The sequence below is a fragment of the Chenopodium album genome, chromosome 6 (assembly GCF_948465745.1).
Source record: "Chenopodium album chromosome 6, dcCheAlbu1.1, whole genome shotgun sequence".
Lineage (NCBI taxonomy): Eukaryota > Viridiplantae > Streptophyta > Magnoliopsida > Caryophyllales > Amaranthaceae > Chenopodium > Chenopodium album.
This window is the reverse complement of record NC_137839.1, coordinates 4,550,647-4,578,388: the sequence shown is the minus strand read 5'-3', so window position 1 is coordinate 4,578,388 and position 27,742 is coordinate 4,550,647. Positions and strand designations below refer to the sequence as shown.

The 27,742-nt window shown below is 35.8% G+C and overlaps 1 protein-coding gene across 1 annotated transcript; it reads right to left on the bottom strand.

Moving 5' to 3' along the window:
- Positions 1-49: 49 nt before the first annotated feature.
- On the bottom strand, positions 50-27,029 carry LOC145635646 (nuclear pore complex protein NUP205-like). The gene is made up of 45 exons (XM_081686967.1): positions 26,869-27,029; positions 26,679-26,774; positions 25,904-25,978; positions 25,679-25,783; positions 25,445-25,555; positions 25,009-25,168; positions 21,730-21,815; positions 21,428-21,550; positions 21,112-21,339; positions 20,953-21,042; positions 20,160-20,321; positions 18,872-18,988; positions 18,570-18,776; positions 18,205-18,306; positions 17,973-18,116; positions 14,704-14,834; positions 14,472-14,591; positions 13,256-13,379; positions 12,573-12,770; positions 11,769-11,887; positions 11,420-11,570; positions 11,218-11,330; positions 11,046-11,127; positions 10,723-10,809; positions 10,549-10,626; positions 9,932-10,135; positions 8,771-8,863; positions 8,567-8,677; positions 8,287-8,433; positions 7,915-7,970; positions 7,764-7,836; positions 7,442-7,632; positions 7,226-7,352; positions 7,050-7,127; positions 5,058-5,222; positions 4,168-4,338; positions 3,938-4,075; positions 3,106-3,249; positions 2,252-2,374; positions 2,029-2,124; positions 1,745-1,882; positions 1,545-1,645; positions 980-1,099; positions 766-898; positions 50-381 (listed from the first exon to the last, which is right to left on the bottom strand). The coding sequence occupies exons 1-45, from the start codon at positions 27,007-27,009 to the stop codon at positions 298-300; spliced, it is 5,643 nt and encodes a 1,880-aa protein (XP_081543093.1). The 5' UTR covers positions 27,010-27,029; the 3' UTR covers positions 50-297.
- Between the last annotated feature and the right edge of the window lie 713 nt (positions 27,030-27,742).

The following is a 27,742-nucleotide window of genomic DNA, read 5'->3' as shown; positions in this document are numbered from 1 at the left end:
TACGTGGCATTTGAATTATTTAATTCTAAAAGAAATTAATAATCTCTTATTTAATTGGCTATTATTAAGATTTATAATCCTACATGGCACGCTAAGAAAATTAGATCCTACGTGGCTCTCTAAAATTAGATTTGTATATGCACAATAATTTAGCATGATTTAAATTTGAAATATACCTAGAAAGACGTTCATTACTGTAGCCTGTAGGTCACAAGGGATACATATACTACATACAACAATAGATTAAAAATTATATCAACACCAAAATTCCTAACAAAATTCCGAGCTTGATAACAATCATGACGCCAGTTTTCGGATGGTCAATTCCTTAAGTGAGGTTACTAATCTGCCAAACACCTTGAGACTCTGTCCAATCTTATCCTGCACCAAGAGAAGAAAAACCAATTCATGCGAGGTGAATTTTTAGTAGTCCCTTATGTTTCCTATTTCCCTAATTTACGTGTCAATAGGCACACCATTATTTGAACATAGTTTGACAGCACCATAATTCAACTATAAATTACTTATATACAAAACAGTTTGCCAGTTTCCCAATTAGATTTCCAGCAAAACAAAGCTCAAACTCAAAGCTCATACTTTGCAAAATGCTCAATACAGACTCATCTATACCTTAACAGAGTGAGATGCTAATAATAATCTTTTATGCTGCAAGACTATCACAACTGCTTAACACTGATAATTCACATGCAAGACTATCACTTGGATGATCAGGCAACGGTACTATAAAGATAACAGCAAGTTTACCTCGTTTAGCAATTCCAATCTTTCTAGGATGGGAAGTAACTTTCCACATAAGGACGATAGATCCTGTTTAGACTCCACATCTGATGTACATGTAATCAGCTTTGTAGTGTCATTCGTTCCAGCCATCAAAGAACTGTCATAAATAAAGCCAGAACACATCACTTAGTCAAGAAAGTACAGTACAATAAAAGAAGGGATATGAGAGGAATCATACGTGTCCTGGAAATGAGCAAGGATCACATTCAGCACATTCTCTGCCAGTAGAAGCAATAGAGTGACCAGCTGATCTCGGTCACCAACTATTTGACACATCTCCACCATTGCAATATAACGTCTGCAGAAACAGAAAGTAAGGTGAGAAAGCTCAACTCAAATTAACTGTGTGATAAAACTCTAGAATGGTATGGGAAGAATAGAATAAAGCAGTACACTTTTTCCACTCCGAAGATTAAAATTCTATACTCCTTCGATTATAAAAAGTCTGACTCAGTTCTCGTTTTTTTTAAGAAAGTTCAACTCAAATCAACTTAGTTCTACTCTTGGAAATCCCATATTACCATGATTACACCCTTCCACCAACTTTTTATCCACATTCTTTTTACTCCATTCTCAATTTAGTTTATCCACCTTTTCTTACACCCAATTACAATTTTCAACTTTCTTAATAACTAGACTACAAGAATCTATAGTAAGTTGAACTTTTAGAAATGGAGGGAGTGTACTAAGATAACATATAATTTCATCTTGCAGGTCCCAAGTTCAACCATTTCAATAGCTACCTTGTGTTTGTATTGTCTGATCTTGAAACACGAGTCTTCTCTGTATAGGTATTGATTATGCCATCCACTTCTTGTCTAGATAGCTCATTTATATCTTGAATCTGAAAATCAGCACAAGTCAAACAGAACAGCTAAATTAAATTTCAAAGGGGAGATTAGAAAAATTAAGAATCAAAGCAAGGCAAAGTATATGTTTCTACCTTGTTAAGCAACAGAGACTTCTCATCCGCAGCCCTTTCTAGGGCACTGGTTACAGTGTTGAGAAAATGGCCAAGCAGTGCTAATGTTGGTTGCTGCTTTCCACCAAATTTGTGGTATGCTGATTGATCATCTGAAACCTTTTTTTTTTTTTTTTTTTTTTTTGTTGGGGGGGGGGGGGGGGGTGATGGGGAAGATTTAGAGAAGTTAGAGATAATTAACAGACTACTGCACAACGATTATTACATTTTTAGCATATGATAATGAAAGCAAGATCTATGTCTACCTGCAACCTAAGGGATTTCTTCGTCACTTGGAAATAAAGGTATGAACTGAGTCTGAAGCCTATATGATATTTCTTTAGTTCCGACCTCCTTTGGTTCTGAAAGAAAATTATAAATAAACAACAAATATAACATCAGAAATGACTCGACTGCATGAAAATTTACGAAAATAGCAAAAACTACTCCATGGCAAAGCTTCAGATCAAAGTCAGAAAGAACATATACCAAAGGAGACAGCCCAGGAGAGACAGAAGAAAATGATTCAGAGTCCTGAGAGAACATATCACACATCATCCTAAAAAGGCCTTGAACAAATCCAAACTCATCATTCTCCTCATAAGGCCAGACCTGTTTAATTTATAGAAAAATTATTTGCGAGGTTTCATCATATGTCAAAGAAAAATCAAGAAACATCAAATTTCAATATAAATAAATACAGAAATCCCACGACTTTCGCAAGGAACAAGACAAAGGACATACAAAAACGTGGGGAATGGGTGGGAAGAGGGGGGGGGGGGGGGGGGAAGGAACGTGGGGAATGGGTGGAAGAGAGGGGGGGGGGGGGGATCCTGTGCTGCAAGTATTTTGAGCATTGCAAATATGACATAGTGGTTCATCTTATTGACAAATCACTTTCAAAACTAGATATTATTGTCAAGGGCAATACCCTCCTGACTCCATTCTCCACATAAAAAAAAGCACCCAAGCTGTTAAGTCGATTTTGCATTCAATAACATAAAGTAAAAACACTCAAAGAACAAAAGCATAATAAATGAGACAATGGGCATGACAGTAGCGAAGATACAATTGTTTTGACATGAGGAAGCGTCAATCAAAACAAAAGCATCAATTAAGAATTGGTTATTTTGCAACACTAATAAAAAAGTGCAACCTTTCGTTTGTTACATAAGTATATAGTAGTCAAGCCAAAGACCATAAAAAAATAAAAAGTTGTCAAATGTTACAGGAATATTATACACACCACAAGTAAAATCTTGAAGTATGAACGCAACTTTGTTCTGATTCGTAGTGCTAAGACATTTTAGAGAAGCAACGATAGTCAAAAGAGAGAATTGTACCTTACTTAAAATGCCAACAGAAAGATTAATAAGCTCCATCATCAAGTCATCAACTTCAAAAATGTTTTCTTGCAAAGCCCGGTCAAACAGAGAAGGATGGGCTTTTACAAACTCGATGGCCTCACGAACAACTTTATTTTTCACCTATCAGAAGAGGGGGAAAAAAAGAGACAAGATAAATCTTCTGCGTTGGCATATTTTCTGAAATTTCACCGCTTATCAATTACCTACACGGCTACTCACACCAGTTTAGAAAATACTCATCAAAAACCAAGGGAAGCAGGCACAATTTTGCAAAGATGTGAAAAACCACTTGAAAAATACATTAACGAAGGCAGAAAATAAATGACCCAGCTTTACTAAAGGAAACACATGATAAGGACTAGCTGTGGCCTGGTGTTGGCCGACAGATTGGCAATATATTAGCTCCAGTATAAATTCCGAATGAGGTCTGATTATATTCAACAACCAATAAGGCAATAAGTACTATTTCTACATTAGACCAAATGAGATCATTGGCACTTCAAGCAGATCTATACAATGCGTAAAACAACCGCAAATTAGGTTAATAACTACTCCCATCAACGCAAAATAAGCGTCGGCCTGTAGCACACATTAAGCAACGTCTGTAAGAGATTAAATTTTCAACTTTTACACTATCATCAACCAACTTTATAGTCTAGACTCTAGATCAGAAAAATATAAGTGCTACAGCTTAGTCTGGATAATACTTAGTTGGATTTTTAATTGTATAGCAATCAGTAGACCAGCATGACTATCGACCAAATGCCTCAAAAAAGAAGTTCTAGGAAACATGACCATATTGACAAACCTCGAAGAATTCAGATGTGTCAACCAATGAAGTCAGAGATAACACCAATCTCAATACTGGAGCAACAATCACTTGCTGCTTGTCAGCGTTTGCAGGCAGTTCTCTTCCGAACCTAGTTTCCGCCCGCCTTAAGCTTCCCTAACACACAAATATTCCAGCCTTCCAGGTATAAAAAAAAAAAAAATTCAAAAAAAATAAAATAATCAAACAGTAATCAGAAATGAAGATACCTTCAGGGGCATATATAGTGCTTTGCAAGATGCCAAATTCTCCAAGGTACCCATGGAGGACAAAACCTGAGCTCCAGCCTTTCCATATTTATGACTGATTCTTAACACCAAAGCAAGTTCAGCCTCAAGTGTACAGGCTCTCTGCAAAGTCTCCATAGTGCGCCGGACATCCTACAATAAAAGTGCAACAAAAAGAATTATATGTGCATGTCCGTAAAAAAAAGTCACATACAAGAAACAGCTCTCTGTCAGATGTATAGACATGGCTGATATCAACCAGGAACACACTTAATATATTCATAAAACCAAAATCATAAAAGGTAATTATATGAAATATACAACTAGCAAGTTACAGAGCTCATACTCTTAACTACCTAAGTAAATTTACAAATAAGAATAAGGAAAAGAACAAATTTGTCCAAAGAGGGACCCAGATTAAGCCAAGTATCCACCAAACGTAATGTATGAATCTGCTTAGAACCTAAGGTCACTCCATACTATTTTCATTATCATAGGTAAGAAGCTTAATGGCAACCATTTTGAAAATACACCGGATCATAGATATGAAGTCCATGGCACAGATAAAAAATTTCATATACAAATAAACATAAAACTTCCAATCTTATCTTGTTATTATACAAGTTCTCCGGAAAAATCTATAAGCTTTTTCCTCAAAATTAATACCATTAGCTGGATATGGCAGAACATAGACCTATATAAGTTATACTTTATAAGTAGTTTGGAGTGATATACATCTTTAACAATTATCTTAATTGCTGCTTTTAATATTTCTAACAAATAATATTTCTTATTTTCGCTTTTCAAGTTCAGAGTGAGTTCATGGTCCATGCCATATAGTAGCCAAAACAGCAAAAAATAGAATTACAAACCTGATGAGAAAAGTTGCTGATGCTCATCAAGCAAGACCTCAGGAAACCTCTACTCTGAAGTTGGTTCAGGAAAAACTTCTCATGATCGATACATATTAGTGCATCAAGAACAAAATGTGATATAGTCTTCCCAGATTCACTGCCTTGGGTTGCATCTTTTATCACCTGCAGAGGAGGTTAACAGATATAGATCCATAATCAGCTAGTGATCCAATGCACTCAATCAAAACTCAGCAGTACACCAAATACACAAATTCGCTAAACAAGTTCCTTTATATTTGGTACCAATACCATATAATAAACGTTGCACCATCTACCCAAAAATATCTACTTTTACTCTCCATCGTATAAAAACAATATTAAAAAAAAAAAAAAAAAACTCATTACTTTAATTTGTTTCTAATTCACATCTCTCCTAAAACACGTCTTTATTCCCATAAGGATGGGGTTGGATACTTGAGCCATAAATATACTTCCTCCGGCTTTTTATACTTGCAACAATGAAAGTTTTACTATTACCCTTATTCAAACTCGTGGCCCACTTGATTATACTCTTAACACTCTCTCAACCCCATTTTAAGCGTACTAAATCATGTAAGACCCACTTTTCTTAAATACCATTTGTGTGTTGCAAGTATTAAAAAATGAAGTAAATACATATTGTGGTCATCTACAAAGATTTTCTTCCTCCATACCCTTCTTTCCAAGGTTACATGCTCCTGCACGCCCACTGCCTATTTTTCTAGTGCCACTATTGACTTTTGCCATCCAAGTCATCTATGGCCACCCATATATTCTTTTGAAATCACTATTATCCCAACCCTTTACCTTCCTTACCATTATAAATATAGAGTAGACATCTTACAAGCCCAAACCAACGCAATACTCCTATTACCCTCAATACCAACAGCTTCAACTTTGCTCTGAATATTTACACTCCTAGCTTTATCCCTCATATCAATCTCAAGATACTTAGATATGCTACACTCCATCTTTTTACTAAGTCGCCACCACACAATGCCAGTCTGAATTTATTTATAATCTTAAAGCCACACTAAGATTGCACAATAAGCCATTCACTGCTCTCAATTTGAACCACACAGACATTGTATCCCACCTCAATTATATAATTACCCACAGCCTACAATTACTTTTTCTGTATTCCCTTTATTAAACTACCGCTTTTAAAACCCTACGTCAAAAGTACTCTCCAGTTGATACACTATTGTTCTACCTTGATACTTATTAATGATTAAGGCATTCTCCAGAGATAAGCTTATTAGGAAAACCTGGCCAACTTGATGCCTTCTTTAGTAATAACCTCAAGACACACCAAGAGAATCCATCAATCTTCTATAGCCAAGTTTTAATCAATTGACATGTGGTCCCTTTTTCATTACTATCCGAGAAAATGAAAGATGAAGAACCTTGACATCTTCATAAACAAATACATCACTCTTCACATGACAGTTCAGATTAAACCGGTGGTAAAGAAAGTGAAAAGTGAAAAGTGACAATGACAGATGTGCAGTGGGCTGATTCAATGCAAGACAATGTGAGTACAAAGCAGCGTGACTTTAATAAATAAAAAACTTTGTCGCATAACCCATTTTTTTCAATTGCACTTCTTACAATAAAAACTCCTTGTCTGGTTCACTTTAAAACCACTATTTTGAGAAAAGTTACATCAATCTCTTTAGAACTAAGGGAGTAAATTTAAGCCCATATCTTCAAGGGTAAATAAAAAACGTACTACACACACACACACACACACACACACATAAAGTACACGATTAAATACACCATACTGAATCAATAACATCCTGTGAAGTTCATCCCAATTTCTTGTACCTTGTTTTAATTTAACAAGTCAAACAGTCCATTTATATACTTGTATATATTCAGCATTATTTTATTTATAAGAGCAAGAATAAAAAGATTAGCCACAAGACTGTATGACTATGATTGGCTATGATATAATGAAGAACCCACCAAATCTAGAATAGCTTGAGCCTCTTTCCGCAATATAGAGAAATTTGACCGTGCCAGTTCTTCTTGCTCTTTGTCAATCTGAAAAAACACGACATTCAGGACAATACCCATATAAAACATATTCGATCATCATTTGCTATCTCAAATACATGACTCAGATAATAATCACGTCTCACCTTTTCAAGGTCCATATCTTCACTGTCCTGATTGGTACCAAGTAGTAATTGCAGCATCCTCTTAGGTACATCTGGATCAAGCACATGTTGACAGTACTGGAAATAGCTCAAAAGCAATGCATACTGCCTGAATTTCATGTTTAAAAAAGAATAATCACAATCACAGCAAGCATAGCAACCACAAAAACAGCATCACCCACCAGAAAAATTACATACCTTCTTCTCAAGGCTTCTGATGAGTCATGTCTCAGAAGTGCCAGAGTAAGTTTAAATAATATAGAGAGACAAGCCCCATTTGATAATTGTTTAAACATTATAGCATCAAGGCAAGTTACAGCATCTGAATTTAAACCAGCAGGATATAAATATCTATCATCTCGCAGCTTGGCCATACATGTAAGAGCAACCTAAGAATCAGTGTAGTGGAAAAATTATCATCAATATGATCTAAATTTCCTTAAGAAATACATGGATTTACATATGAACTTAAGGGATTTAGGCATTTAGCATTATTTATTATACTCCAAACTAAGGATACCTGAGTTAACAATAGTGCCATCTTTAGAGAACAGTCGGGTGAAGCAGAAGCACTGATAGAGGCATCAAGCAATCTGCCAATACCAATAGCTCAATAAGAAATACAATATACCCATTAGGAAAATGTACACAAATCAAGCAGGCTTCCTTACTGAAACAAGACTTCAGTTCTATTTTCAAGGGATGACAATCTTCTTGAAGCAGAAATCTACAAGACAAAAATATCATTAAAACCAATATTCAAGGAGATAAAACAGCAGTTGTCAGCATATTAAGGAAAATATACTCCCTCCATTCCTTAAGAAGTTCATTTAAGAGTATACACATAAAATAGAGAGTTTTGTCATAGCATTGTCATTGAAAACTGCCAAGTAGAATGGAGTATTAATACTTTCATACACGCTATATAGAATTGGACATCTATGTGACAAAGGAATATCAGTTGAATTGACAGATTCCTAATAAAATATCATATAAACAACATAGGAGAAGAGGGGGGGGGGGGGGGGGGGAGGGGGAATGACCTCAACATTCTGGGACCAGCCGGTTAGCATATGAAGTTGGGCAGCCTGTTCCTCCAGATTTCTGTTGTACTTCCAAGCCCATCTAAGCAATTGTTGAACCATCTCTCGCAAGTCATTAAGCTCTAGTTCATTGCCAAAGGAACTCATCTGGCATACCAAAAAAAAAATTGCATATCTGAAAAGGGCATAAAAAGAACAAACGAGAGGCTGAAACAGGTCTCAAATGATTATTTAACACATGCACAAAAACCCATGTGTGTGCCCTCACGCTGTCACACACCTGCCAAAGTTTGTCTCGGAATGATGTAAGATTGATTAGACGATCACCTCGCTCTGAGTAATAGTACACACCATCCTTCTCAGAGACAGAACTTCGAAGAATTTCTTCGGCCTACAGGATAATAGTTACAAGTAATACACCTCAATATTATAATAACTGAGCAGATGTTGTGATGAAAAAGCTACTATCAGTTACAACACTTACTAGCATGCTACATTTTGTATTAGATACGACTTGTGAATAGTCCATAGTGGCCTCAGGAGCTCTAAATTGAATGATATCAAGCAGCTCTAATGCCTGACAATGTATAGGATACAATTAGATGTACACAACATAAAGTAATAGAAAAGCAATCTTAATTTTAGATAAGGGAATTTTTCACTGACGGGATTGAAAGAATGGTGCAATATTAAGAGAACAAAGAGTCCCCTAAAAAAATGGTTATGCAAAAACCACGCTAGCCAATCAAACTGGTATCACTAAAGCTTAGACAAGGAATCACGTGGCATACCCACTGGAAGCATAACAATGACGCAAAAAACACCACTCTTCCACAGACCCCCCAACTAGAAGATCTGCTCCTAAATAACAGGATCAGTTTCTGTCCACTCTCAACTCTCAAGGAACATACACACAAATAACCTGCCACAGAGATTTACAATATGCTTCCCATCCTCCCATAACCAAACTAAAAAACCTAGAGACTAGAGAGGCTTCAAAAGAGACCTTAAAGGTTTGCGCACACACACACACCTAACTGATCAACGTTATAGAAAATAACCTATTCCAAACAAAGAATGCCAGCTTAAAGCAAAAACTAATGGCTCCCACATCGCTTACAACGAAGGCAAAGAGCACATAATTAACATATTGGTTCCCCACTTTCTGCAAATCATTTAATAGTTTCAAGCGTATCCACATATGAAGTTGTAATTGGAAAGAGAAAAGGGAGTAGCAAGAGGCTTGTACAGTAGCTAGACTAGTAACAGCATCCCATCCTTCTGAAGAGTGAAGACCAGATCAGATCACTTGATGCCAAAGGGGATTCTAGTATTAAAAGATTCTGCCATAGCATTCAACCACCTAAAACATTCTTATACAATAAACACCAAACTTCTGGGCTACAGCTCATACTCGGCCAGTTTGGTGATCTTCATGTCTTCCCCCTTTGAATTAATCTTTTTAAATTTCAAAAAATAAAGGTTTTCTAAACTTAAGAAACTAAGTAGAGCTCTTAACTCTCGTATTATTTTTTTAGTATCATACTTTACCTACATAATGAATTAACAGAGCAGACAACAAAAACAGATGAGCATAATACAGACCAATTGTAATACACCAAGCACACAAATGGCACAAGCCCACCTTGCTTTTACTGATTGTTCCAGTCCCAGTATTATCTCTGTTTTGCAAAGCAAAGGAAGAAGCAATATCATGATCACCCTCCAGTTCGTTCATTTCTTGCCCAAACATATAGACAAGGATCTTTCGGCATGTTTCTCTATGGCTAGAATCAGTCATATCGCCAGAATGCAGCTCGACAGTCAGAAGCTTCAACAGCCAAGCTCTCTGCAAAAAGGTGACAAAGACTTACAAACAATACGCATAACTTCATCGGAAAATAATAATAACAATTTTTTATTTTTTATTTAAAAAAAAAAAAAAGAATACCACTTCCATCAGGAAATTTAAAACTCATTGTTCTATAGTTAGACGTCTAAAAATAACAAAGAAATTATCTTTCTTTTTTTCAAGGTAAGAATAACACAAATTTCTATTAAAGAAGTAACATATAACACACAAAATGGCCAACATATGTTGGAAAGTACTTTGACACTGAGACTTATCCTTCCTTGTTCAAAGATTCTACTTCCCTTCCCATACAGATAAAGCAGTAGTTCCTAAATAAAATAGAAGCACACGAGGAAACTAGGTAAACTTCAAAAGGAAAACATCAATCATATGGTTTACAGGGTTAAAACCTGATGGAGTGAGCTCGTTCGTAAAGCCTGGGCACTGTTCCGTTTAGGCAGCGGAGCAATGCCAATTGTCTCCAAATGCTGCATATGTTAAAAAGATGCTTACCAATACCAAAATGTAATATTTTGCTGAGCAGCCTTGAATAAAGAAAACGGAAAGAAACTTTGAATGGATACCTTGACAAAGAAATGATATCTCTTATTACTCAATAGATCCATCATTGGACCTGATGTAAGTTCATCAACACATAACTCATAAAGAAGCTGCAGAAAATCATTTATTTAAGTTAAAAATAAATCAAACAAGGAAAAAAAAATAGGTCAGGGATTTAAGCAATGCATTTAAGAACTCATTATCATGGTAAAATATACCACTTTCAAAAGGTAGCAAGTATTTTTTGAGAAAGCATCAGGGTAATTTCATGAATTAGTCCTATAATGCTGCTAATGTCTCAAGACTAGTGTTTGGTACTTTGTAGCTATCTAAATTAAAAGCTAACCTGAAATTCAAACTCATGAAGCAATGCATTTACATCCGGCTTCAAAAGTTTATCCAACATATCAAGAATAACCTTTAAGCAACTGTGTATCAAAAATCAGTACAGAGATGAGAAAACTAATAAGAACCGAACAATCAATACAATGGATTCACATAAACCTAAAGTACCATACCTGTAATTAAATCTTGGCTGTAAGACCGTACGCTCAATCGGGGTATCTAGATCAAATTTAAGTAGCAAATGAGCCACATTTGGCGCTGGCCTGCTGATATTGTCAATTAGAAGCTGTAAAAAAAAATGAGATGATGTCAATAGAAAGCCACATAACAAATTTTTACAATAATATTAACAATTCACTAACAATACTCTAGCACCTGGAGTATAAGCACACCCAGATCATCACTGCTATTATCCACAATCTGGCTTTCTTGTGCACGTATCTCCAGGCACGAAGCATAATCCTCTACCAAGGAGCTTGCGGCATTAGATTTCAGCAATAACTGGACAAGCCCAACCATACGAGAGCTGGCAAAGATAAGGACAGTAGACATGACTTAGTTTCCATTTTAAGTACATTGAATATATAATAAAATAATCCACTAGCAGCATTCACTAATGTTTAAGAATGTTTATCAGTTATAGCTGTAAACAGGCTCAAAAACAGTATTCAAAACTTTTACAGATTAAAGAATATCGAGGCAGAATGATACATAAAATGGATACCTCAAAGAGCTCATGATTTTGATTGAGCATTGTTGAATAAGTGGCTGTAGATCATATCTCACATACTCTAACAAAGCTACAATTTGATTATGATCTTGTGAAAGAATCACATCCAAAGGCTGTCAACAGAGAGACAAGGTGCTTTAGATCAGTAAAGACAGGAATATTTTAGGCAATTTCTACATGCAACAAGCCCAAACAATGCACACTTCTCACAGAAATACAAATATTTTAAAGCCAGAACACTTATTGGAAAGTAATCAGCTTTCTACCAAATATACATTTCCTAACATCACAGACATAATAAAATGAGGCACGAGGGAAAAGAGACGTGCAAAAAACGATACTGAACCCTGGATAACTGGAAAAGTAGCCCACTTAGACAGCCCATTTATTTTGTTAATAAAATAAGAAAAAAAATACTTCGCATTAAAATAAAGGTTACTAGTAGATTATTTTCCCTACAAAAGAATACAATAACTATCATGACCAAGCCCATTATTTGCAATTTTTTGGGCGCGCACACACACACACAAACACACACAGAGGCAAGGTTACCATCATTGTTAGGGTTTAGGGCGAAGAGAGATTTACAAGGACCAGCCTCACCTGTAACTAGTAACGGGGGCTTAACAGAGAGTTTGCTATGGAAAACGATGATACAAAAGGTGAAATATCTTACTGTCTAAAATAATTATGGAAGGAAAGAAAGCAAGAAATTAAATAACAAACAAAAAAAAATAGAATAAGACAACAAATTATGTGGTAGCACAGTTCCTTGAGTAGACAAATCATATTAATCACCTGATAAAGAGGGCGCCAATAATCGGCAAGCTGTATGTCCTTGCCTAAAATAAGAATTATAATCTCCAGAGACAAATTAACTGCTTTCTCCAAAAGGTCCCCATATATTTGGCTAGTGCGTTCAGTGATGATAGCATTAACCCCAGGTGAGAGAATACCCATGATGTTTCTAAATACTGTCTTGCCACTCATGAAGTCCTACAAAAATAACACAGAGAAGATATATAAGTCAGAGATACCATTAAAATGTACGCACTAAACATCATCACTTTCAACTGACAAGGTAGCAAGTAACTTATGATTCACTGGGTATTTCACAGTACAAGAAATCACCAATAGGGTTTTTCATCCATATCTAGAACAGTAATAACAAACTATGCCAACTAACAAGTCAAAATAGCCTTAGATATTAATCAATCAGGAGTTTCAACATGTCACATAATCTTAACAAATATTATCACTTGACAAAAAATATTGAACATGTCAAGTATTTATTTGGAAATTGGGGTTCCTGGCCTTAATTTAGTATAGAGCTGCAAAACTTCCATCGTTTCAACATTATATTCAACTTTAAAATAACTTTTCAAATTAAAGTAAATCAAAACAATACTGGCCGTCCACCATAGAAACAAACCTTAACATCGAAATAATGAAAAAACATGAAATCAAAACAGTTTGCACACCTTCAGTAGCTCAACCACAGGAAGATGCAGTTGGTGTTGAGCAGGCTGCTGGACTGTAGAGAGCTGAGATCGGTCCGCAACACTCTCGATATCCTCAATTGTTATCTCATATGTAGTTAGTATCCTGCAGAAAGAAACCATTACTTAATACTGTGTATATATAACCCATCAAAAATCTAAAGAAATTTGATACTTCCTCTGTTCCTCAAACAATGCACCACTGGGGAAGTGAATAAAATTTTAGGCAGTGGGAAAAGAAAGGAAGAGAAAAAAGAAAAATAAACTTGCCCAAGTGATTGCAAGCATAAACTAAAGCAATAAGCATTAAGATGTAAGGTCATATTGGGTATTTGTGAGTAAAAAGAGATATTTCCTTGGTTTTAAAAAGCGCGCCTCACTCCCAGGCTCTGGGAAATGGGCTTTACCTAGGTGAGGCTCAGTCACCTACGGAAGGCGCACGCCTCGTGCGCCTCAAAGTGCCTTTAGTAAGGTGCGCCTTTGAGCCTCACGGAAAATAACTAAGATTTAAGTTATAAATTGAAGAATGATGGACATTTATTCAAATTCAGACTACCTTAGCTTTAAATATATCATTATTTAATTTATTATGAACCTTTTCAATTTTTATTAAGTACTATCAAAGTAAAAAATAATTTGAAATAAATATACAAATACATGCGCCTTGCATACAAAAGGCGCGCGCCTTGCACCTTGCGCCTAGGCTGCAAAGACCATTTGCGCCTTGGTGCGCCGTGCGCTTTTTAAAACTAAGGATATTTCATATTTGTTATCCTAAAATTAGTTGTCAAACTTCCTTCAGACAAATGGTGCAATATTATGGGAGTGGATGAAGTAATAACAAAAATTATTTAAAAAATCGAATACATAGCTACAAAGTGTTCTCACAGAAAAATATCACCTTTGTTACACAATAGATACAAACACTTTGACTTTTTTACCTAGTCAACACTTTGACTTTTTGCTCTACTCATTAATAAACTATGTCTACACTTTCATGTATATATAAAACTTTTAAAAATTAATTATTAACTGACGTGTATACAAAATTTAATGGTCAAAGAATTGTGCTGGAAAGTAAAAAGGTCAAAAGAGTGCATATATTATGAAACCGAGGCAGTACGAATGAAGTAAACATGCATAAATAAAGGTCTTATAAGTGAGGATTTAAAAGGAATATTTAGTATACGAAACTCACATTCGAAAATGATGAAGACAAGCAACTACCAACTGCCACTTTTCAGATAGATCGGCATAGGCCCTTTGTGGAAAAGGCCCAAAGACCTGATCATAAATGAATCTGAATATACCAACGAACCTGCAGACAGTAACAATCAACCAATGCGTAAATCTAAAAAGATATATTGACTTGACCATTCCAGGTTAAGAGCAGCACACTATTTGCCAAACAAGGGTAGAAACGCAATTACCTACGACCTCCATCACTAAAATCTTTTTCTTCAGCAATCAGAGCATTCAATAGATTAATAAATGAAATTGTGGAGGGGTAATATTCTCTCCTTGCCTCTATTTCATTTAACTCAAACTGCATATCATACACCTGCAAATGACAATTACATTTTTAATCAATTCTATAATAATAGAAGCTGTCAGTCTTACCAAAAATCCAGTCAAAAGAAATAGAAAAATTGATCAAAACACTTCACACAAGAAATTGAAATGGGAAGGAATCATATCCATTCAATTTTTAATCAAGAGCCACTACGGAATACATGCAATTCACTTTTGTGCATATTTTTTAGGCCTGATATACAGACTGGTTTTGGGAAGGAAAACTGAAATAAGGGGTATTAAGTGACATTTGTGACCTGAAAAAATATCGCAAATGACCTTGACTCTTTATGATATTATTTTATTTCCAATTGGACCTATTATGTGTCATCTAGCCCACCTTTGTAATTTTCATGCAGTAAAATTCTTACTCTCTTAAAGAAAACATGTGAAGGGAATGATGTCCAACATGTGGTAGTCAAATAACATGAAAGAAAAACACAGCGGGGGTTGTACATAGAAAAGTCTGTTTCTTTAGATTGTTTCATCCATTTAGTTAGTCTTTCATAATATTAATCACCGTGGATAGACGTGTATTTGAAGACTTGAAGGGATACTGCATTTTTTCCTTCAGTAAGTTTGATGCTTTAATAGGCAAGCAGATTATAAGGGAACACCAGAGGGGTGGTCAACCCTAAACAGAAAGGAGGGTTAAAATAAATATATATTCTCACACCCCAAATTATAGACATCTCCATATCACATGTTTCAGCAAGGTAATAGCAAAGTGACCAACAGAGAGCACATTAACATTGGCAACATTCACAATGCTACACTCAAGAGCCCTAACACTTCTGTACACAGCTAGAGGTAGTTGTAATAATGTTGCTGGCTCCTAGCGACACCAAAATCTTATAAATTTCCCTTGATCAACTACAGACAAATAGCCAGTTGTTCTCACATTCGTCTCACCTAGAAGTCGGCTACGGAGATCTCCTCAGTCCTCACCACTTCTGACAGTAAAAAATGTCCAGCGGTGAAGAAGATGCTCTGGTTGTTGGCTACTCGAATGGTTTAATTGTCACTCCGGGGGGATGATGGTCACTGTATGTTACTTTTCCTAGGGGTTATGGGATAATTCCAAATTTTTCCTTTGATTTCTTACTTTAGAAAAAATCTTGAGTAGTTTAGTACATTTCTTTGTCAGACTCCAAGAACACAAAAAATTTGAATGTCTGAACTGCCGGATTTTTAACTTGTGGTTTTCACTAGCCGAAAAACCCAAATCGCACCAAACCTCTATTTCCACGTAATTTTAATAGCTAAGATCTGAAGCAGGTAAAAGTGTTTGTATCAGTTTCATTTGGATAATCTTAATGCTGATCAGAACCTAGACGCACACAAAAAAGGGCTTTGTCTAAGAACTAGGTTACACTGATACGGATACGGGGACAAAAACGGGTACGGATACGGATACGGATACGGGATACGGCAAAATCAAAATTTCAAAAAACGGGTATGGCTCAGATACGGCAAAAAAATCAACAAAATATTAAATTCATAAAAAAGTTTTTCATATAACAGCATAATATTTTCATAGAACAACATAATAAATTGTAATTATAGTAAAGAAATTAAAAATCACTTACTCAGTTACTCTAATAAAGTAGGAAATGAAGATTTTAATCAGTGAGAAAATTAAAAGTATTTTCTATGGAATAGTAAACCATAAAGGGAAGTAGGTGAGAATTAAAAAAATAAAAATAAAAAATATAAGCTATCACGTGATTTCTATAGTACTAGTCCAAAGGAAAAGAGAGAAATTGTGAATCAACTGGTCAAAAGTTAAAAAAAAAAAAAATAATAAAAAAATACTGTAAAAAAATAAATAAATCACCAAGTATTTGCCAACTATCACACACTACCATCTTCACCCTCCCCTACCCCACTCACCCACTCTTATCATTCTACCCCTTTCTCTGTCTTTTGATGATACAATTGCAGCAAGCTACAACAATGGTGTTTGACTCGCGAATTCAAGCAATTTCATGGCTGTTTCAGATGTATCAGCCAATATGGCCTGAGAATGCGGACGATACGGCCGAAATTATATTCTATGGTTGGAGGAACAAAATCAAAGTTTGAAAGTTTTAGGGTTGTTGAGAATTAGGAAAAAATTTCAGGAAATCAACAATCAGGTAAGTATTCTATTGATTTGGGGTTTTTTTAAAAAAAAATTGGGCTGGGCTTCATAGGAAACGTCAGAAATTGGCCTTTTCCGTACCCGATACGTTTCCGATCAAGATTCTAAACGTCCCCAAATTGCCTTGGCGTACCACTTTTGAAGGGGACGGTTTGGGGACGTATCCTAGGCGTACCCGTACCGTACCCGTCCCCGATACGTTTCGGGTACGGGAGACGGCACTCCAGCAGCGTACCCGTGCATCATTGTCTAAGAATGAGTATCTTTTTTGTTAAAAAACTGGATCATAAGAGCAGGCTAGCAGCTGAAAGGAAAACAAGCAGCAAGGTGTCTTCTTTACGAAAAAAAAAAAAAAAAAAACCTAAAATTATAGGCGACCCCAATATCTTTAACCTACACAACCAAGTAGCTATTGAACGCCCCGTACACTTTAGCCCATAAAACCGCTATAAAGGTGACTTTATGCCGCAACAGATCAGAAGACAAAGAAATCTAGATTGCTCATGTGTTTTGCTATTGGATTGAAAAGGAATCACTCGTCCTTGCATAATTGCATTGTGATACGACAACTTACATTAGTTATATATGAGGCTGTGACGAGCTTTTTCGCATTATTGGCTTTAACTTGGCTACCCCATCAAAAATATCAGTCCTTTTTCATATCCAATATACGAAATCTGCAAAATGTATAGGGAACGAAAAAAAATTCCCAATTTTTGTTTGTTCATGCATTCAAGAAGATTTGGTCTTAACAGAATTTTCAGGCATCATAGCCCCCACGGCCCCACCCCCCGCCACAAAGAGAAAATGTGCCCAGAGTAAGCAATAATGTATGCAACACTGGCAAATTTTCTAACTAGTAAATGTTCAAAAAATTTCAAGCAACACTAGATCGAGGCCAGTTACTATAGAATGAATTATGCATAATGCATTGATGACTTGGCAATAACTAAACCACTAAAAAAAAAAAAAAAAAAAACTAACCTGGGTAGACATTGGCTGTGCAGTATTTACAACTTGGGGTCCAACTACAACTGGCAGATCATACTGCTCAAGATAGCCCCAAATAGTGTCTTTCATCAATGGAGAAACTCGGATAAATACAGCTATAGCATCCCTCAAGGCACCCTGGAAAGACAAGAAGTGTCAACTATAAATTGCAGAAGTATCAAATTTTGCTCCATAATTCAATCAATAAATGGTGAAGTAAACCCACCTTGAGAAAAGGAGGCACATTTTCATAACTAAGGAGCTTAAATAATGGCTCGATATCAGTAAACCAGTTTTTCCTGTCAATGGGATTTCCATTTTCCACAACCTGCAGTTACCATAAATCAAGTCATTAGAGTAAGAGTATAATATTTCTTGGTCCAGAGTTAATAGAGACTGCGTAAAAACACTTCTCCAATAAGAAAAGAACATTTAATTCAAAAAGAAATGAACTATCTTGCAAAAAAGGTAATCAAGAAGTACAACCCAATTTCTTTTATGCTTCCACTACAGAGATTAACATGGAATGATAATTAAAAAAGTTCAACTTTGTAACCATGAGAAGAATTGTTTGGATAAATGACAACAAACCTTTCGAAGAACAGTCAAATATGCAACAAGTGCTTTAGCATCCCCTTCTGGAAATTCTGGCAGCAAGGAACCAGTGCTCTGAAGAGTCTGCTTAAACTTATCCGCATAAATTGACAAGCAATCAAACAAAGTGCTCCAAGAAACAGAACGGAAAGTTTTCCCCTGAAGCAGCTCAAAAACTTTTGACGAACCCTCTTGACTGCAAGCCTGCAAAAAGGGGTAAGAAAACCAAGACTTGAAAATAAAACAAAAATAAAGAAAGAAAGGATTGTGCGACAGAAAATAGCAATCATTTCACGTACCAAGGCGCCAAGCATTTTTAAAAAAGCAACCAGCGTATGAAAATTACTGTGATCTTCCCCAGCGAAGTTAACAAAGGTCCACAGAACATCATTTCCGGACAGCAATTCCGGTTCTTTCTGAAAAATATCAAACAATTGCAGGAATACTAAGCAAGCACCATCCAATGAAATAAGTTTCCGATAATTAAATAATGGTGCAAAAAAAAATAATAATAATAATAATAATGTGTGATGTTTTAAACCATCTTCAGAATGAGACAAACAGAACATCATTAGCCTGCCATAAACCAAACTACTAAGTACTAAGACAACTAACTACCACAAAAAATAAAATGCATGATAATTTTAGTGTTGTTACTCTAGCCTTTCAACAGCTAGGCAGATAACAAAGCCAACCCATTAACTCAACATAGTGCAAAGCTTACGAATCAACATTGATACAAGATTGGTTTTGGCCAAATCTAATACTACAGCAACAGCAAAATCAAAGACTTAATCCTCCAGGGGATCAGCCACATGAACCAATAATTTCTTTCCTATAGTAGGAAGCCAAGATCATTTCTCTCCAGGCCCATTTATCACAGTGATCAATGCTCCAGTAAGCCCACTTCCTTCATATCATTCCTAAATCCATTGAAGTCATCTTTGGCCTCCCTAATTTCCTTCAAATGCATCTTCTAGTCTTCATCTTACATGCCCAAACCAACATAATCGATTCTCCCCTTATCTCATACTAAATACCCATAACTCCAACTTTTCACTAAATATCCTCATTTGGTATAAATAATATCATTCTTCAAAGGTGCTCCCACAAATCAATCTATACTCAAGCATTTTTTTACTCCCATCTTTCTAATATGATCCTTTGTAAACGATGAATCATATATTAACTTTGCTCCAACAGTCTCACCATAGAATTTTCCCTTAAACCTTACAGGTATACTACTCTCACCCAATAACCCTCTGTTGCTGCACTCAATTTAAGCCACCCGGACTTCATACTCTAAATCACATTTTACCCAGATTTAATCCTCTCAGCAATGAAAGGACTTAGGCCAAGCTGGTCTGAACAAACCACATTAGACAACATCAACAAAAATAAATAAAATAAATAAATAAAATTAAAATTAAAGATTAGAAAAAGAAAAGGAAACCATCTGCAGTGCATCAGTAATGTCTCATGCATTCACAGCCAGAGGTGATGGATTATGTATCTCACAATATTACCACACTAGCAATCAGACATAATCTGCCTTTACTTGGCCACCAAAAAAGTGAAGGGGCATACCTGATAAATCTCACTGATAAACTCCAACAAGGAAATAAATGGTTGACGATCAACTTCAGCAGCATGATCAGCATTTATGTTGTCCAAGTGAGAAAAGCCATGAGGTCCTCCCATGCGATAAGGGCTTAGTGTAGTCATAACCTTCTCTTTGACCTCTTTTACCTATAAAAATCAGAGATAGAAATTATGTTACTTTGACTCTTCATTAGGTCATGCAAACCAATGAAGAACACAAAAACAATTTAATGAGGCTAGGGAATCCTTACACTATATTTGGATAACAATAGTGAAGGGAAAGGGAGGGGAAGGAAAAAGAGGGGAAGGAAAAAGAGGGAAGGGAAAGGGAGGTGAGGGGTAAGAGAGGTGGACTTCCAATTCCCTTCCAAATCTTTCCAAAGGAACTTGGTTTTTAATGAGGGAGGGAAATGGATCCTTCCAATTCCCTCCCCTTCCCTCCTTGTATTAGACATCCAAATAAAGGATGATGCATCTCTACTTTTCTTTTCTCTTCCTTTCCCTCCATTTCTCTCTATCCAAACATAGTGTAACTCATTCACTTCAATTTTCAACCACATACTAACACACACACACAAAAAAACAAAAAAAAAAAAAAAAAAAAAAAAAAAAAAAAAAAAAGAGGGACTAGAATAAATTAAATAAATTATTTAAAAACAAAAGAATGTGAAGAGGAGAGAAAATCTTGTAATGTATGCTCACAAATGGGTTTAAGAACAAAATTCTCAGTACAGGCAAACATATCAGCCTCAAATGTTAAATAATGAGTTGGACAGACCTTGTCTCTAGCAAGTGGTTCAGACAAGAAGATAGTCATAAGCTTATGAAGATAAGCATTGTACATATAAGTCATATCTTCATCATCATTCTGCAGACAGAAAAACACAATTACGCCCTCAAAAATTATCCCAAAACTTTCAGTCATCTTAAGAATTACCTGATAAGCAGCAGTTCGGAGAACTTTCTCCATGAAAAACTGGAACACGTTGTTTGAGAAAATGACTTCCAAGCAAGAGCTAATATTCTGCAAGTCTTTGGACGAAGCACTGGAGATTGTATCCCTTGTTGTGACTCCCTCTTGTACTAACATCAGATGCACTGACCATGCCAGTCTTACGCAGTCAACAAATCCGCTTATATTTGGGTCGTTAACAGGAGCCATCACCTAAATATATTTCAAATCATTAAACAGAAGATTATAACACTTTATATTACTTAAACCAAAAGGCACCTATCTAACCAGTGGTTCTTACAATATCTTGAAACTCTTGTCTGAAGGAAACATCACGAGAAAGGACAGACACTTTCTCTGGAACAGTGCTTAGAGCATCAGAAGTGAATGCAATTACAAGAGAAAAAAGGATGCCATATGTGATCTGCACGGGAAAATCAAGAACCAAATTAAATGCAGCACAATAGAGCAAGGAGGGACAGCAACAGAATTATTAGAAAATAGACAAAATAAATTAATTAGATTCCAGAAACACAGAAATAAAAAATTAAAAAAAAAATTAAATTAAATTAAATTAAAAGAAAAGAGACTACAAATACATACCTGATATTTTGAGGTGTCAGTGCAGCCGTTGAGTTCAGCAGCACTGTCTTTCAGACCTGAGAATATATCCTTTATATCTTTGGGGCCTAAACAAGAAAAAAAAAACACAGTTTAGGAATGCAGTATCTAACAGCCTATCAAATGAAAAACATTTCCAAAATTGATAACAATTTTATAAAAATAAAGGAATGATCCCAAGTTATAGCAATATTCTCAAACAATGCTCACATAGTCGAGTTTCAAAATTATCAAGATATTGGCCAAGAAAAAATATCTATCCCCAAAGGATCATATTCAGACAGGGAGTTAATAGCACTTAAGCCAAACTTTTAAAGAGGATTATAGATTTGTAGTCATAACACCACCCACTTTCTTCTCTCTCACACTTTCTTCTCTCTCACACTTTCTACCTTATCCCTGAAAACCCCTCCCTACATCCTCCCTTTATTCCTCGTCACCCCCACTCACTCCCATCACCAAACATCTTCCATTACCATCCTCGACATAGTTCTACACCTAATCCTCCTCAACAAGAGTCACAGCCACCATTTTGGACCATCACCATCATCTTTTACGGCAACCAGCAGTATCTTATAAATACTTGTTCCCAGCATGGAAAAAAAGATAGGCTAGATTTGAGACTTCGGTGATTTAAATTGGCCTCAGGTTATCAATCAAAAACCAAAAAGACCAGAGCCGGCTCCATAGAGTCAATTTTTTCTACCACCATGGATATAAAGCCAATGGTTGTAAAAGAGTTTTTGTGGTTGGAAACCAAGGGATATATTTGTTGCAGTTCACTCCGGATGAGAACAGGATAGGGCGGAAACTCAGATTTTCCATTGATCTGGCAACTAAACCCTTGTTTTTGATCAATGTATGAAACAACTAGAATGTATAGCACACCTACTTAAATTTTTAAAAAAAAAAAAAAAAAAAAAAAAAAAAAGCGATCCTTCAGCACCTTTTTGCACTTCTTCAAAGTATAGCAATATAGCATACTTACTAAAAATAAAAAATGAGGAAAAAAAAGCTGAATGCCTCGGGTGCCTCACTGAAATTGCCTCGCCTAGACCAAAAAAAATGTGCATATCCCCAGCACCTACCATTTATACATTATTTTAAATATTATATTTAGTAGAGAGATGTGGGTTGGGAACTGCAATATAGCCTTCTATAGTAAGGAAAAATACTACTGATAGATGAAAATTGTTTGTTTACATTGAAAGCCAGTATGGTAACAATAATGCAGCAAAGAAGAAACGGTATCCAAAAAAATTACAAGGAAAAGTTGCATCCAAAATTTTCAGAAAAAAAGGTTTTTTTCATGATGTGATAAAAGGCTAAAGAGCTTTGTGCTCGATGTAGCTGGCTCAATTGATCTCTGTGTTTGGACTTTTACTCTAGCTTGCAGCAAACCTGTTTTCTTAAAATGAAGATGTTGGGTGGTTTTCCCTAATGCACTTATCTATCTTAAAAACTTTCACAACAATTAGATTTTTGAAAGCTACCATTATTTTGGTGGTGGAATGGAATTAATGACATACAAAGGAAGTGATGGTGACAAGGACCAATGGTGAAAAAGATGAAAGAAAACAAAGGCTTGGGAAGGGGGGTGGGGGTTGGGTACCATAATTTTTGCTAAGCTGCCATTACATGAATTTGTCAACCCTGCATTAGTAAAGTTATTTGTCAACTTTTCCCACTAGAGAATTAATTTGAGAATCTGATAATTAATTTGAGAATCTTCAAGAAATGAGGGTCGTTTTACTTCACTCGAAATAGTTTAAACATATGAGAATCTAGGACACTTTACAAAAAATAATCCAAATAGTTTAAACATATGCACTCAAAAAACACATATTAAACCACACCAAAATGAGCAAGCTAATAACTTCATCATACACTCATTTTTCAATCCCTAGACACTGAAAATTCTTGAAAAAAAAAATGAGAAAGTTGGGTGCAATTTGATAAATGTTATTAAAGATAGGGAAAGGGATTTTAAGACTTCCCTTTCTCTAATATATTCATTCCCCTTTTACACTTTGCTCTCATTCACTCACTTCACCACCACCATTGGCGGAACTAGTGTATGACCTGGTAGGGCACGTGACTTACCACTTTATTAAAAATTCAGCTTTTTTTTATTTTTGCTTTGTGAAAAAAATGTAAAATTACACTGTAATTTCTATTTTAATTAATTTAATTTTTAAGATTGTTCTGAGCCAATTGTATATGCTCTTTTGGTTGCTATGATTGATTGAAATTGGTGGGGTTTTTTTTTTGGTTACGGTAAGAATTTCTTACTACGTGTGTAGAATTGTTGGTTTGTGTGACAAATTCGGCTTATACGAAGGATAGCTATTTTGATATATTAACTATATCTATGCTATCTAATAATTCTAATTAAACTTCTGCAACAAATTTCGGAATAGGAGGGATGAGCTATTTTAATATAGTTAAAGCATTAATATTAGTTGTTGAATAATACACGATTGATGGTGATATACCATTACAAAAATCCTGCCCACCATCCTCTCTCTCTCTCTCTCAAGTTGGATACACAATATTGAGATATCAAAATTTATGGGGATTAAAAATAACGAAACCTTTGTCACAAGCAATTCCTATCCCCATCCTTAAATACCATTACCGCCCACCAAAAAATCAAAAATTGACACGGACACCAAAGTCTAGTGGAGATGGACCCACCTTATCTGTCAAAGTTGCTCACTAGCATGTTGGAGATGGAGTGTGATTCATGCACTAATCATAAATAAAATCTTGTAAAATTCAGTCAAAATCCAACCATGTATCACCTGACTTCTCCACTGATATCAAATTCCCAGCACCATCTTCCTCCATGAACCCAATAACCACCACCCCCCCCCCCCCCCCTTCTCCTCTTTAGACCAATAATACCATCAGTTTACTGTTTACCCACAAGACCAAGGCTAGAAAGGGGGGAAAAGCACATATATTCAAAAGATCTACAGGCATTAAAATTTGAACAGGTCATTATTGGGTCCTTATTATATGATAAAATGGCTGAAAATGAGGGGGATCTGCATATTCTATGACAGGCTGATAGCAGAACCTGGCCTGTGTTAGAGTCCATGATTATGTCAACTTTACCATAATGCACCAAATCAGCAAAACAAACTAGAAAATAAGAGACTGAATGCATTTGTGCTACCGCACATATCAGATGGTCGAAGAATTCCTAAAGTTCAATAATCATAAGTTCAAGTAATCAACAACTCTCAAGACACTTACTTGTGCGCACAACCAAAGCAGACAGCACAAGGCAGTGAGAGAGGATAAGTCTTTCCCGGCAAACAACTGCTCGTCGCTCCACAATAGCACCACGAGCATCAATGATATAAAGCTCTGCATTAGGACCCCCTAAACCAGCTGGTTCTTCCCAATTGAGTTCCTAGATACCAATAATACAACAGGAAGTTACTAGAGGATCTTAAAAAGAAGGAATCTTGCATAAATACAGATATGCAACCATACTACTCATTCCTACTGTTACATAAGGTCATTTACATAGGGTATATGTTATCAGAATGTGCCTCCTACTCAACAACACATCCACTCATACATTTTCATAATCTTAGTTTCAAGAACCGAGTACTGAGATGATATCAAACTTTATAAATGGGAGCTGAATAGTGGTACAGTAAAGAGTGAATAACCCATGGCCAACCTTTATTAAAGTTATCAATCGTTGTCTGAGCCCAGCATTTAAAAGATCCTCTAAATATTTCTGAATGTCAGCCACCAGATCCCCTTCAAGATCCTGGTCAAGCACAACAGCCTGCGGAAACAAAAAGTAAAATGATGATCAGTAAATGGAAAAACGAAAAAATTATAAAAGAAATTAAAAAAAAAATTCCATCATAGGCAAACGACATTATGAAGATGATAGGAAATGTTATACCCTTAATAGAGTGTACAACGCTGTGATTAGATCTCTTCTTTCTGTATACCAGAGTCCAGTCGCTAGACGTAAAATTTCCAAAGGTTCTCGTCCTAACAAGCCCCACTGAGAGAAAGAAGAGTGCATATTAATACCAATAAGTGCACCTGATGTCAATTTGCTAGTGTAAGACATAATTATGCACCAAGAGACAAAAAATAATAAGAGAAGGGGGCACATCTGTACCTCTTGGTTTGCAGAAACAAGCAACCGCACACAATCAATTTCATTGAGGTGAAGATCATCACTCAGTTTCAGAGCCTAACCATCCATCAAAATACAATAGCATTTAAGAATAGGGAAGAAACAAAATGCGATAAAGTTACAGGATACAGATTAAAGAAATTCGATATCAACCACTTAAATAAAAGATGAATCCTTCCATTACATCGAAAAGCCTCCTTTCGAACAGAATTTCTCAAATAGTTGGTGTTAAAGCAGTTAAAATCCCCTGACAATGTCCAAAAAAAACTACTCATCTGTCCAGATTCTGAATTCAAATTGTCCGAACTCCTCATAAATACGGTTTTCCAAGGAGATTTTTGATACTTGTTAACCTACTCATAGACTCTCCTCATTACTCAAGCTCAGTAAGAGGCATCTTAGAATACCTAATCATAAACCATCACTAATCAAATAAAGGTGACGACTTGATCCCGAACATATCAGAGTAGTTTAATACGATTATTATTTCTGCACCAAAGGAGTAGGCACATGTAAAGTCTTACATCAAGTAGGTGTTCGTGTAAGAGTAATTGACAAGGCTCGATTAAAAACTGTAATTATCTTGAACTTGCTCACTTTCACATTGCTCCAATAGAAAAATTCAACTAATAATTTTCTAATAGAACAGCTCATTATTCTACTGCATAAAATTACTAACACCAAACCCTCACATTTTAACACCAAAAAGCAAGTAATTCAGCAAACAAAAAATGTAGCAAAGCAGCGAAAAGCTTACAAGATGAACATCCTGATCGTCCAACGATATCGGCGGGGACGTCGGCAACCGTACTTCCTTCGATTGCACCTCAGTTCGATCCGCCGGTCGAGGAGGCTAACAAATTAAACCACAAAAACAATCAAATTCAACAAAAAAAAAAAAAATTGAGCAAAACAAAATCAAATTGAAAAGGCAATAGAAACATTACAGGATAAGAGAGGAGGTTTTGGAGAGAGGAGAGAGAACTGCGAACGGCATGCATAAGCTCAATACGATCGGAAGGAGAAGGAGGAGAAGAGCTTAGAAGTGCGGATTCGATTGTGGAAAGGAGTTGCTTAGGAGACACCATTGTTGAAGCTTGGAGAAACCCTAGAAATGGTGGTTTGAGGAAGAAAGGGATTTAGGGCGGGAAAATTGGGGAGAGTTTTAGGATGAGAGAGAAAATGGAGGAAGAAGGCGAAAGGTGTGTGTTTTTGAGAGAGTGAGGAAGTTGAGTTTAGAGGTTTGTAAAACCCCGTTAAAGCCCTTCCTTCGTTCTGGAATTTGGTCTGAGGAATGAACTAGTAGAGTAATAGCAGAGTTGAAGTTTTTTTTTTTTTTTTTTTTTTTTTTTTTGGGTGAAAATTCAAATTTTGGGCACAATTTTGGCCCCAAAAAGTGTGTTTTGGGACAACATTTTTGGCCCAAATAATGGGCCCAACCCATCATGAAGGTTTTATTACTTCTATTTTTTTAACCTTTCATTTGGAACTAGTGGGTAGTCCCGGCGTTGTACCGAGTTGCTACTTTAATTTTTACTTGAGATTATATGTATTTGATATTTATAATGTTTTTCTTAAAAAAATTCGACCTTATGATAATCAATTATATACATTTATTTTCTTGTTTATAACATAGCTGATAATTGGGTTAGATGGTTAAATAATTGTCCCTCTGATAAGAAGCCATTCAATGTGTACATTACGAAGATTCTCTTAACTATACATCCAATGTGTACATTATGAAGTACTTTGTAGTCTGTATAACATAGTCATGTTGAGATTTTTTTATGCATTTAAAAAAATACAGAGTAGTTTATTGAT

Coding starts and splice junctions, on each gene's coding strand:
- LOC145635646 (XM_081686967.1), bottom strand. CDS start 27,009: ATGGTGTCTCCTAAGCAACTCCTTTCCACAATCGAATCCGCACTTCTA. Junction 8,864..9,931: donor GAACAATCAGTAAAAGCAAG/GTGGGCTTGTGC, acceptor ATACATTGTCAG/GCATTAGAGCTGCTTGATAT. Junction 2,125..2,251: donor CTCCTGGGCTGTCTCCTTTG/GTATATGTTCTT, acceptor ATTTTCTTTCAG/AACCAAAGGAGGTCGGAACT.